Source organism: Saimiri boliviensis, chromosome 7, assembly GCF_048565385.1.
Source record: "Saimiri boliviensis isolate mSaiBol1 chromosome 7, mSaiBol1.pri, whole genome shotgun sequence".
Taxonomy (NCBI): Eukaryota; Metazoa; Chordata; class Mammalia; order Primates; family Cebidae; genus Saimiri; species Saimiri boliviensis.
Window position 1 is genome coordinate 111,093,489 of NC_133455.1, and position 13,056 is coordinate 111,106,544.

General features: G+C 39.1%; 1 protein-coding gene across 2 annotated transcripts in view; it reads right to left on the reverse strand.

The window, feature by feature from the left end:
* Positions 1 to 13,056, reverse strand: part of AEBP2 (AE binding protein 2) — a 79,910-nt gene that overhangs the window by 45,134 nt on the left and 21,720 nt on the right. For both annotated transcript variants that reach the window (XM_039461748.2, XM_039461747.2), the window contains exon 3: positions 3,570 to 3,677. In XM_039461748.2, the coding sequence (XP_039317682.1) occupies positions 3,570 to 3,677 (108 nt within the window). The remainder of the gene's footprint in view (positions 1 to 3,569; positions 3,678 to 13,056) is intronic.

Sequence of the window (13,056 nt, forward strand, 5' to 3'; positions counted from 1 at the left end):
CCTTATACAAAAATCAACTCAAGATGGATCAAAGACCTAAAACCATGAAAATTCTGGAAGGTAACATTGGAAAAACTCTTCCAGACATTGGCTTAGGCAAAGAGTTTATGACCAAAAACCCAAAAGCAAATGTAACAAGAACAAAAACAAACAGATGGAATCTAATTAAACTAAAAAGCTTCTGCACATAAAAAGAAGTAACCAGCAGAATAAACAGACAACCCACAGCATGGGAAAAAATATTTGCAAACTATGCATCCAGAATCTACAAGGAACTCAAATCATCAAGAAAACAGTAATCATAATCCCATCGAAAAGTGGGCAAATGACATGAATAAACATTTCTCCAAAGAAGATATACAACACAGTAACACCTTATTTCTGCAAGAATGGCCATAATTTTGAAAGGCCAAAAAAGCAACAGATGTTACCATGGATGTGGTGAAAAGAGAACACTTTTACACTGCCCGTGAGAACAGAAGCTAACACAACCACTATAGAACAGTACACAGATTTCTTAAAGAACTAAAAGTTGAACTACAGTATGATCCAGCAATCCCACTACTGGGTATCTATCCAGAGGACAAAAAGTCATTATATGAAAAAGACACTTGTACACACGTTTACAGCAGCACAATTTGCAACCACAAAAATGGAGTGGGCCTAAATGCCCTTCAATCAATGAATGTGTAGAGAAAATGTGGTATACATACACGATGGAATACTACTCAAGCTGTAAAAAGGAACAAAATATTGCTTTCACAGAAACCTGGATGGAGTTGGAAACCATTATGCTAAGTGAAGTAACTCACGAATGGAAAACCAAATATTGTATGTTCTCATTTCTAATTAGGAGCTAAGCTATGAGTAAGCCTAAGAATAATATAATAGACTCTGTGAACTAGGAGGGAAGAGTGGGCAGTAGGTATAAAAGAGTACACACAGGGTATAGTGTACACACTCAGGTGACAGGTGCACCAAAACCTCTGAAATCACCGCTACGGAACTTATCTAATATAACCAGAAACCACCTGTTCCTCAAAAACTATTCAAATTAGAACCCAGCGCAGTGGCTCATGCCTGTAATCCTAGCACTTTGGGAGGCCAACGTAGGAGGATCATAAGGTCAGGAGTTCAAGACCAGCCTGGCCAAGATGGTGAAACCCCGTCTCTACTAAAAATACAAAAATTAAAGCCGGGCGCGGTGGCTCAAGCCTGTAATCCCAGCACTTTGGGAGGCCGAGGCGGGTGGATCACGAGGTTGAGAGATCGAGACCATCCTGGTCAACATGGTGAAACCCCGTCTCTACTAAAAAATACAAAAAACTAGCTGGGCGTGGTGGCGCGTGCCTGTAATCCCAGCTACTCAGGAGGCTGAGGCAGGAGAATTGCCTGAGCCCAGGAGGCGGAGGTTGCGGTGAGCCGAGATCGCGCCATTGCACTCCAGCCTGGGTAACAAGAGCGAAACTCTGTCTCAAAAAAAAAAAAAAAAAAAAAAAAAAAAAAATACAAAAATTAGCAGGGCGTGGTGGCAAGTGCCTATAACCTCAGCTCCTCGGGAGGCTGAGGCAGGAGATATCGCTTTAACCCAGGGTGCCGAGGTTGCAGTGAGTCAAGATCACACCACTGCACTCTAGCCTGGGAGACAGAGTAAGACTCCATCTCGAAGAAATAAAAAAAAAAAAAAAAAAGAAAACCTCATCCCTACTAAGAATACAAAAATTAGCTGGGTGTGGTGGCAGCTACTTGGGAGGCTGAGGCAGGAGAATCACCTGAACCCAAAGGCAGAGGATGCAGTAAGCCAAGATGGCACCACTGCAGTCCAGCCGGGGCAACAGAGCAAGACTCTATCTTGGGAAGAAAAAAAAAACTATTCAAATTAAAATAAAAAAGCAAGGTACACATATAAAGTATAATATTTCAAGAACATAAGAAACTTGGTATATTGAAAAACAGCTAATCTGTATAATTAAAGCTTCTCTAAAATTAAATTTTGTTTTTTTTAAAGCAAGATATATAGACAGTATTCAATTTACTAGACTTTGTGTAAGGAAGAAAGGAAAATGAGACTACATATTTATCCGCTTGTGGTTGCATAAGGAAATACTAGAAAACTCCACAAGAAACAAGTAACAATAATATATTAGGAAGGAAGGGGGGGAAACAGGAACGAGAGAGAGAAAGAATTCTTACTGTAAATTTTTGTTATAATGTTTTCACTTGTTGATTGCTTTTTCCAAAAAAATTGTTTTACAAGCAACTCCAGAAGAATTACCTCACTCTCTACAAAACCCAAGGGAAGTTGCTGGCACAGTATTCATTCCAATAAATGTTATTTTAACAACTATTAAACTCCTTTATACAGAAACTTTTAATCTCTCTGGTATATGCTGCTTTCCATAAACAGAAACCAAAATATTTAATTTTTAATAAAGAAAAACAGAAAACATTTTTACAGAAACTTGCTCTTTATAAAGATTTCCAAGGATACATGCAATATGACAAAAGTGATTTACAACTAAGCTCAGGAGTGTGACCTCAAAACTGAGGGAAAGGAATCAAATCCCTTAATGTCCTATAATTTATTTGTTTTATATAATAGTCAATGTTATTTGCTAATGAAAATATTGAAACTCTTGACTATAAGAAAACATCATCAGACCACAAGGTATTATTAACGAAAACCAACGGGGCTCCCTACCCACTAGCTATTTTCAAGACCCTAACCCAACAGCAACATTTCTCCTGTACTTCAAATAGAAAAAACTGTATCAAATGATCTTTATCTCCATCTACTTCTGAAATTTGATGCATATACAGGAATGTTAAAACGAACGGCTGTTTTAAAAAAAAAAAAATGTGGAGGAGCAAAAATAACGCTGATTAGGAAACATGTCAGCTTAAGTTGACTTTTTTTTTTTGAGATGGAGTTTCACTCTATGGCCCAGATGGAGTGAGGTGGTGTGATCTCAGCTCACTGTTAACTTCCACCTCTTGGGTTCAAGCGATTCTCCTGACTCAGCCTCCCGAGTAGCTGGGACTAGAGGCGCATGCCACCATGTCTGGCTAACTTTTTTGTATTTTTAGTAGAGGCAGGTTTCACTATGTTAGCCAAGATGGTTTCGATCTCCTGACCTCGTGATCTGCCCACCTGGGCTTCCCAAGGTGCTGGGATTACAGCCCAGGTATGAGCCACTGCACCCGGCTTAAACTAACATTTAAAAGAAAAAACAGCCAGTGCCTGTAATCCCAGCACTTTAGGAGGCCAAGGCAAAAGAATCATCTGAGGTCAGGAGTTCGAGACTAGCCTGCCCAACATGGTGAAACCCCATCTCTACTAAAAGTCAAAAATTAGCCAGGTGTGGTAGCACACACCTGTAGTCCCCGCTACTTGGGAGGCTGAGGCAGGAAAATTGCTTGAACCAGGAGGTAGAGGTTGCAGGGAGCCAAAATGGCAGCACTGTACTCCAGTCTGGGTGACAAAGTAAGACTGCATTTCAAAAATAAATAAGTAAGTGAATCAATCAATCAATCAATAAAAGAAAAAACTTATATACATACATCCTTACCTTGAAAGGTTTGTCTCCACTGTGTGTCAGCATATGCCTTTGTAACCAGCTTTGACTGGTTGATGGAGTATTATATACTTTACAACCTTTCCATAAGCAAACAAATACCTGTTAAGAAAAACAAAGCGGTATTAATTTTATGACTTTTCTCAAGAAGAGTTTGATTCTTCATACATTCAAATTAACATGTTACAAGCCTTCAACTAACAAGAGCTACTGAATGTATGACCCAATCAAAATACTTTTTGATAAACTGTCAAAACATCCTAGTATGAGACTTCCTTAACACTGCTGCACACACCTTCAGTAAGGAATCACCACACTGATCACAGAATACCATTCAGAAGGAAATGTATATAAATATTAGCAATATATCCCTAGGAATTGGGACCATGGGCTAATATTTACATTTCTGTATTTACTGTACAAAAGAACATTAATTTTAAATAGCAGGAAAATATCAAGGCGTAAAAAAAATTAATGAAATCAATAAATGTTAATTAGAAGATACTATTTTCAACTTCAAAGAATGAGTGAGAATTATCAAATTACAATTTTTTACTGGCTATGTCCTGGTCTCACATGCATACTAACAATATTTGTTTCTATACTGTTCTAATCACGAAAAATTATTTTTATCTAGATTATGACATAGAGACATAGTTAAGATCCTGCCTCAAACAGAAATTTAGTTATGAAACAAATTGAATACAAAATATTAAATACAGTAATAAAAGCAACAGAAATAAGCTACCCTACTGGCATAATAGATCCACATTCTAGGTTCAGGTACTAACTATAACTAGGTTTGGAAAGCACCAAGACTAACAATGCACTCTTCATCATCTTCCTACCAGTGACATGTCAATTTCCTAACCAGTATTTCCATCACACCCAACAATGAAAACTGCTTCTCAACATCACAAACAGAAGGGTCTACCAAAATCATTATCTTGAAGGAACCATTTAAAGGCTGTTCTTTTCTAAGGTAAGAACAGTTAGAGTCAAGATTGTAATATACTACATACATATAGAACACAGGAAAGATATACAAGGAACTGAAGAACCTTTCTTCAGTCAGTCTAAAATTTTTTAAAAGACTAGAAAAACTGACAGTCTATAAACAAATAACTGAGGTCAATTTTTACTCAAAAACAATACCACCTTATGTCAAATGGGTATTACAAGGCAATACCACCACTGCAATTTGACAAGACTCTTTAGAAGTTACTGCATATCCTGACTCTACAACAGATTAGCTAGTATTAGATAAAGTCATAAATTTCCTCCTTCATACTCAAAATTCCCAACCCTAGAACATGTTCATAAACTAATGCTCAAGGTTCTCAGAGATAAAAGTAACTTTTAAAAATAAATCTAAGAGCAGAAAAGAAATACAAAGCAATACTGATAAGCACCCAATGCGGTGGCTCACGCTGGTAATTCCATCACTTTGGGAAGCCAAGGTGGGTAGATGGCTTGAGCCAGGAGTTTGAGACCAGCCTGGATGACACACCAAAATCCTGCCTGGTTTTTGTTACAAAAGTAACAAAAAAAAATTGGCTGGGCATAATGGCGCACACACCCACAGACCTAGCTACTCAGGAGGCAGTATGATTGCTTGAGCCCAAGAGATGGAGGACACAGTGAGCCAAGATGGCACTACTGCACTGCAGCATAGGTGACAAGAGACCTTCTCTCAAAAAAAATAAAAATAAAAATGCTATAGAAATTAATTCAACAGTTTGATTATCACACGCAGATAATACTATCAATTTTTGAAATCAAGACAACTAGACTCACCAGGCACAGTGGCTCACACCTCTAACCCCAGCACTTTGGAAGGCCAAGGCAGGACTGCTTGAGCCCAGGAGTTCAAGGCCATCCTGGGCAACATGCCACAACCCTGTCTATACAAAAACATGTTAAAATTAGCCAAGCATGGTGGTGCCCACCTGTGGTCCCAGGTACTAAAGAGACTGAGGTGAGAGAACTCAAAGAGAGGGCAAGGCTGCAGTGAGGTGTGATCACGCCACTGCACTCTAGCCTGGGCACTAAGAGAGAGATCGTCTCAAAAAACAAAACAAAACAAAAACAAAACAACTACTACTAGGCTCAAAGTCTTATTTTTCAATCCAAGTAAAAAAGAAGAATCAAGGGTTGATTTAAAATTCTCTCATATATCATACTATTAGTTTGGTGCACAAGTAACCACCATTTTTGCCATTACTTTTAATGCACTAACCTAATAGGTAAACAGAAATGCCTGAAAGTATTTGGGAACAATATCAACATTACTCCTCTAACAACTTTTGTGACAGAAGGATTCTCCTCCATGTTAAAAAGATTCTTAAGTGACCCCCTACTCTGAATTACTCTTAAAAGAAAAGATAGGCTTTAGTTCCTTCGAAATAAGCACTGCCTCTCCGTAACAATACTCAACCACTAAATTTGGCAGAAATAACAGTATCTGTCTTATAATTTTTTTTTTTCTATGAGCAAACATGCAATAATGGCAGACCCTGAAATTACATGGGAGTAATTTAATTATTCCCACTACTTAATTAGGGAGAATGTATGGTCTACATGGAATGATGTCTAGTAAGAAACACCTTCAGATTCAAAGAAAAACCAAAATCTTCAACCTGGTAAATTTTTTAGTACATCAAGTAGGCATAAAAGATCAAGATTAACTGTGTTTAGCGATACTGGGGTGAGATGTTTAGAAAGATGTACAAAAGGCCCGATACAGTGGCTCACACCTGTAATCCCAACACTTTGGGAGGCCAAGGTCAGTAGATCATTTGAGGTCAGGAGTTCAAGATTGGCCTGACCAACATGGTAAAATCCCATCTCCACTAAAAATACAAAATTAGCCAAGCAGGTTGGCACATGCCTGTAATCCCAGCTACTTGGGAGGCTGAGGCAGGAGAATCACTTAAACCCAGGAGGCAGAGGCTGCATTGAGCTGAGACTGCACCACTGCACTCCAGACTGGGGGACAAAAAGCAAGAGTTCGTTTAAAAAAAAAGAAAGAAAGAAAACATGCAAAGCTGTTCAAGGCTCTATTTCCTTTCCTAACCTGTATTAGAAAGACCTTTTGATAAAAATATTCCTGAATCTGACAAAAGGGTCTCCTTCAAACCTGAGACTTTTTAGATGTATTATATGTGAAAAACATTTTATACTATTTTTAGAAACTCTTCCACTGTTAAAATTGACCCTGAAAAATCAAATACCATAGGATTAAAATTATATCCAAATTTGGAAGGATTATGTTCAAGAATATAACTTGCCATAGTTCTTCTATTTTAAAATAAAGCCTGGCTGTTTTAACCGAATAAGACACAGAGATCCAAGGTCCAGTCTATCACGACACAGAAGTCATGTTGTACTGACACAGTGACTTGTGCCTAGAATCCCAGCTACTCGGGAGGCTGAGACAAGATGATGGCTACAAGACAGGAGTTTCAGACCAGCATGGGCAACAGAGCAAGATCCCAACTCTAAAAATTTTTAAATTAGCCAGATGTGGTGATGCATGCCTACAGTCCCACTACTATAATGAGATAGGAGGACCCCTAGGCTGGGTGCAGTGGCTCATACCTGTAATCCCAGCACTCTTAGAGGCTGAGGTGAGCGGATCACTTGAGGTCAGGAGTTCACGACCAGCCTGACCAACAAAACCCCACCTCTACTAAAAATACAAAGTTAGCCAGATGTGATGACACACGCCTGTAATCCCAGCTACTTGGGAGGCCAAGGTAGGAGGATCGTTTGAACCTGGGAGGCGGAGGTTACAGTGAGCCAAGATTATGCCACTATATACACTCCAGCCTGGGTGACAGAACAAGACTCCATCTCAAAAAACATACATACTTTTATGAACTGCCAAAGAAATCTCCAAACTTACAAGGGCCTTACATGTAAGGTGCAGATGTCAAAAATTTCAATGTTACAGGGAGGTTTGGGCTTTCTGTTGAGAACTAAGTACTGAGTTTCTGTCAGAATAGGTTTTACCTTAAGGAATCTTCTGTAAAATGCCCAAAATGAATAAGGATGGTATAAACCTGGGAGCCAAGGGTTGTCTGAGTCTCCTTCACTTTGGTCAATATTCTTAAACCAGTGTACCAGTGTATTCTTGTACCAGTGTATGTACCTGAATGAATTTGAATGGCCTATACTTATAATGGCTTGTATAATACAGATGCATACACAAACACCTGTACACCTGAAGTGCCCAAATCCATGAAATCTTTCTGTAAATAAAAAATCCACTACAAAAAAAAAAAAAGCAATGTTAACCTGTCAGACTAAGTATGTACAAGAAAATTCAGTTATTACCAGTAAATTAAAATCAGCCACCTATATCCTAAATGCAGAGCAAGTTAACAGTATAATCTACATGCCAAAATAAAGGCCTAATTATACCCTGTAACTGATCTTGTTTTCAATAAAATGACACGAAAAGAAAAGAGAGACACCATCTAAAGTCAGGAAGGGCAGCCGAGTGTGATGGCACATTCCCGGAATCCCGCCAACTCAAGAAGTTGAGGTGGGAGCACTACTTGAGCCCAGGAGTTGAAGACCAGCTTAGACAACACAGTAAGACTCTGTCTCATTTTAAAAAAAAAAAAAAAAAAAAAAAAAAGAAAGAAAAAAAGAAACACAAAAGTCAGGCAGAGGAGTTGGACGGATGATTCCATGGTACCATCAAGATCATTTTCTTTTTTTTAAGACAGCGTTTTGTTCTGTCATCCAGGCTGGAATGAAGTGGCACAATCACAGCTCACTACAATCTTGACCTCTTGAGTGCCATAGTTAACTGGACTCATTCAAGTCTTCCAATAGTACCCTATCATATTCCTCCCTTGCCAAAAATCTCTGCCCTTTGCCCTCAACAAAAAACACACCAAAGAATATATGCAAAAGTAAACCTGAAATGACCACAGAAAATAAATCGTGTATCAAGAAACCTAAACAGCTTTCTTTCCAGAAATTGTATATATGTGAGAAATAGCTAATAAAGAAAGAACACTAATATATTTTACAGTGAGCCTCTATAGTCCTACAAGTTCCCCACCTTCCAAGACTTAGGTGTATATTAAGAGGACTCTGGGATTTGAAATTGGTTAGTAAGGTAACTCAGAGTCTAACCTTCACAAACCAGTAACATATAGAAGAATGGACCTAGGCTGGGCACAGTGGCTTACACCTGTAATACCAACACTATAGGAGGCCGAGGAGGGCGGATCATCGAGGTCAGGGGTTCAAGACCAGACTTGACAACATGGTGAAACCCCAAAACTACTACTAAAAATACTATACAAAAATTAGCCAGGCATGGTGGTACATGCCTGTAGTCCCAGCTATTTAGGAGGCTGATGCAGAAGAATCACTCGAACCTGGGAGGTGAAGGCTGCAGTGAGCTGAGCTTCCATCACTGCACTCCAGCCTGGGCAAGAGTAAGACTGTTTTAAAAAAAAAAAAAAAAAAGTATGGACCTAATAACATAATTCTATCATATTTAACACTAAGAGATTCTCTTTTTGCCTGTCTTGTTTTCATTTTTGAAATTGTAGAAAGTACTCTCTTGATTTCTTTTTTAAAAAGGTATACTCATCTGGGCGTGCTGGCTCACGCCTGTAATCCTAGTACTTTGGGAGGCCAAGGCAAAATCAGAATCCGCAACACAGTGAGACCCCCATCTCTATTTAAGGGGGGAAAAAAAAGTGTATTCATAATTTGGTGTTTAAATGATTAGTTTAATTTTAATGTAGACATCAGGCCAGGAAAATCTAAACTCATCCTCCAAAGAAGTCCACGTGAACACAGCAACATAAAAGGTTAAAAAGGGGAAAAAAACGATGCTAAATGGATATGTAATGGTTTTGTTTTTTTCCCAGGGTAAAGATTATAGCAGAATGAGAAAAAGAACAGAAATTAATATAGTTTAGATCTTGCTAACTTACTGCTCCAGTAAAATTGTCATCTTTCAATAATCAGAAGCATAAAATCTTCTAGGGTTACCAATTTTTTCCTCATCTGTTTCTGTTCCATGATGACACTTTAACACTTAAGAGAGAAAGAAGAAATAAGAAATCTAAAAAAATAATTAAACCAACAAAATCAGGTGTTTTCTACTTATATTAGATACCTACAACAGTCAAATACACAGAGACAGAAAGTAGAACTGTGGTTACCAGGAACTAGTGGGAGCAGAGATTAAGTTTGTTTAATGGGTACAGATTTTACTTTGGGATGATAATTTCCAAGTTCTGGAGACAGAGAATGGGTGACAGTTACACAATAAGGTAAATGTACTTAACGCCCCCAAACTGTACATTAAAAACATTTTTTTTGGTTCTTTTTTTTTTTTGAGACAGGGTCGCATTCTGTCATCCAGGCTGGAGTACCGTGGCCTGATCTCACAGCAGCCTCGACTGCCTGGGCTCAAGCAATCCTCCCGCCTCAGCCCCTCAAGGCACTGAGACCATAGGTATGTGCCACCTCACCCAGCTAATTTTTGTAAAGACAGGGTTTTGTTATGTTGCCCAGGCTGTCCTCAAATTCCCGAGCTCAGGTGATCTACCCACCTCAGCTTTCCAAAGTACTGGCATTACAGGTGTAAGCCACTGTGCCCAGCAAAAAAAAAAAAAAAATTAAAGCTCATTTTAATGAAAAAATTTTGATGTTTCAACCAACTACTCTTCAAAACACAAAAGCTGCTGGGCACGGTGGCTCATGCCTGTAATCCCAACAATTTGGGAGGCTGAAGAGGACAGATCACTTGAGGTCTAGAGTTCGAGACCAGCCTGGCCAAAATGGTGAAACCCTGTTTCTATTAAAATTACAAAACTTAGCTGGGCGTGGTGGTGTGCACTTGTAATCCCAGCTATTCAAGAAGCTGAGGGAGGAGAACCACTTGAACCCAGGAGTCAGAGGTTGCAGTAAGCTGAGGTTGTGCCACTGCACTCCAGCCTGGGCAACAGAGTGAGACTCTGTCTCAAACACCACCAACACCACCACCACCACCACCACCACCACCACCACCAAGCCAACCTCAAAGCACAAAATCAGATAGAATTCTCTTGTCTTTTATAGTAGTACCAAGTTTTCAAATTCTCATTCACATTTTATCACGCAGAAAACATAGTTTATTGTCATCTTAGCACTTTTAGAGGCCAAGGCGGGCAGACAGACTGAGTCCAGGAGTTGGAGACCAGCCTAGGCAACATGGTAAAATCCCACCTCTACCAAGAAAAAAAAAAAAACCACCATAGTCTATATCAATAACTGGTATGTAGAAAACAACTGGGATGCATTTTCTTCATTCTTTGAACCATTACATTTATAGTTTAGCAAATAATGTCCTTCAAAGATCAGGACTACTATCTTTGGTCAAAACGGCATTACTCTTAAAATCAGCTAGAGAATCTTATTATTGGTAATCAAGTGGTATTTTGAATAAGGGTTCAAGAAATGACATGGAAGATTTTTCATTTCAATATTATACTTATGGGAAAAATATCAAGATTTCATGTCTAGTTCTATAGTATCACTAAGATACAAGTATACAGTTACAGTGATTACATGATATATTTAATTATTTTAAAAATCAGCGCTGGGAGGCCCAGTAGTCATGGTAGATCACTGAGGTTAGGAGTTTGAGACCAGCCCAGCCAACATGGTGAAACCCTGTCTCTACAAAGAATACAAAAAACTTAGCCAGAAGTGGTGGCTCATATCTGTAATCCCAGCTTCTCAGAAGGCTGAGGCAAGAGAGTTGCTTGAACCTGGGAGGCAGAGGTTGCAGTGAGCCAAGAACACACCATTGCACTCCAGCCTGGGCAACAAGAACCAAACTCTGTCTCATAAATAAATAAATAAAATAAAATAAATAAAAATCCATTTGTAACTGCATTTTTCCTACAAATCTGTAAAGAGCTGTAATTCTCATCAGGTTGTATGCCAATTCAACTTGCAGGATTCCAGGACTCAGAAATATGAAATTCCCCTCTCCCACATCTACTAAGAGAATCCTAGTGATCTTCCAAATAGCTAGTGATTCTAAACACAATTGCTAAGTCAAGTGACAAAAAAGCATCATGTCATGCTCAAAAATGGTATATACCAAGTGACACCAAGCACTGGCTCACAAAAGGCTGATCTACGAAAGCTAGAAAACCAACTTGCTAAGATATTTCACACTAAGTATCTGACATATAGCTTGGGGGAGAAGCCTGGGTTACCAAAATAGCCTAACCACTAAGCAGAGTTTTACAGTGGAAATGCCGCAGGATGGACACAGTTCATTAACAGATCATATGTAGGTATAACATTTTACTGGTTACTGAGACATCATACATATTAACTCTAACAAGAAGACAACTGTACAAGTGTTTACTTATCAAGTTTGAATAATCAAAGACTGCTGACACATTATATTGTGACAGGGATGAGTATGTCTTAAAAGAAATTTCAGCAAGGCACAGCACCTGTAATCCCAGCATTTTGGGAGGCTGAGGTGGGCGGATCACCTGAGGTCAGCAGCTCAAGACCAGCCTGACCAACATGGCAAAACCCCATCTCTACCGAAAATATAAAAATTAGCCAGGCATGGTAGCAAGTGCCTGTAGTCCCAGCTACTTGGGAGGCTGAGGCAGGAGAATCACTTGAACTCAGGAGGCAGAGGCTGTGGTGAGCCAAGATCACACCACTGTAATACAGCCTGGGCAACAGAGAGAGACTCTGTCTCAAAAAAAGTAAAATAAAATTCAAGTATGACACCACTAGTTAAAATGTTAGAAATGCTGGCTTGATTGGATGTTTAAAAAAAAAAAAAAAAAAGGCCGGGCGCGGTGGCTCAAGCCTGTAATCCCAGCACTTTGGGAGGCCGAGGCGGGTGGATCACGAGGTCAAGAGATCGAGACCATCCTGGTCAACATGGTGAAACCCCGTCTCTACTAAAAATACAAAAAATTAGCTGGGCATGGTGGCACGTGCCTGTAATCCCAGCTACTCAGGAGGCTGAGGCAGGAGAATTGCCTGAACCCAGGAGGCGGAGGTTGCGGTGAGCCAAGATCGCGCCATTGCACTCCAGCCTGGGCAACAAGAGCGAAACTCCGTCTCAAAAAAAAAAAAAAAAAAAAAGATCTATACTCTAAAAAATATCAGTAGAACCTTGGAAACAGTTACCCACTAACTTAAACCACAATGATTTTTACTATATTAGCTATCTGTTCAATAGTGATGGCAAGCTGATAGGAGACGTGTGGCCTAATATTAATAAATTACCAGTCCTGCAACATTAATTTTGAAAAATACATTCAACAAAAATCTAGGTAAAGATGAAACCATGTGTAAATTAATATTTTGGTGCGTTACCCTTGGCTTAGCTCTTTTCTTATTACCCAATAGAAGTTACATGAACTAACACAATTAAAAGTTGCATGAACTAACACAATTAAATGTATTCCTGAAAGGA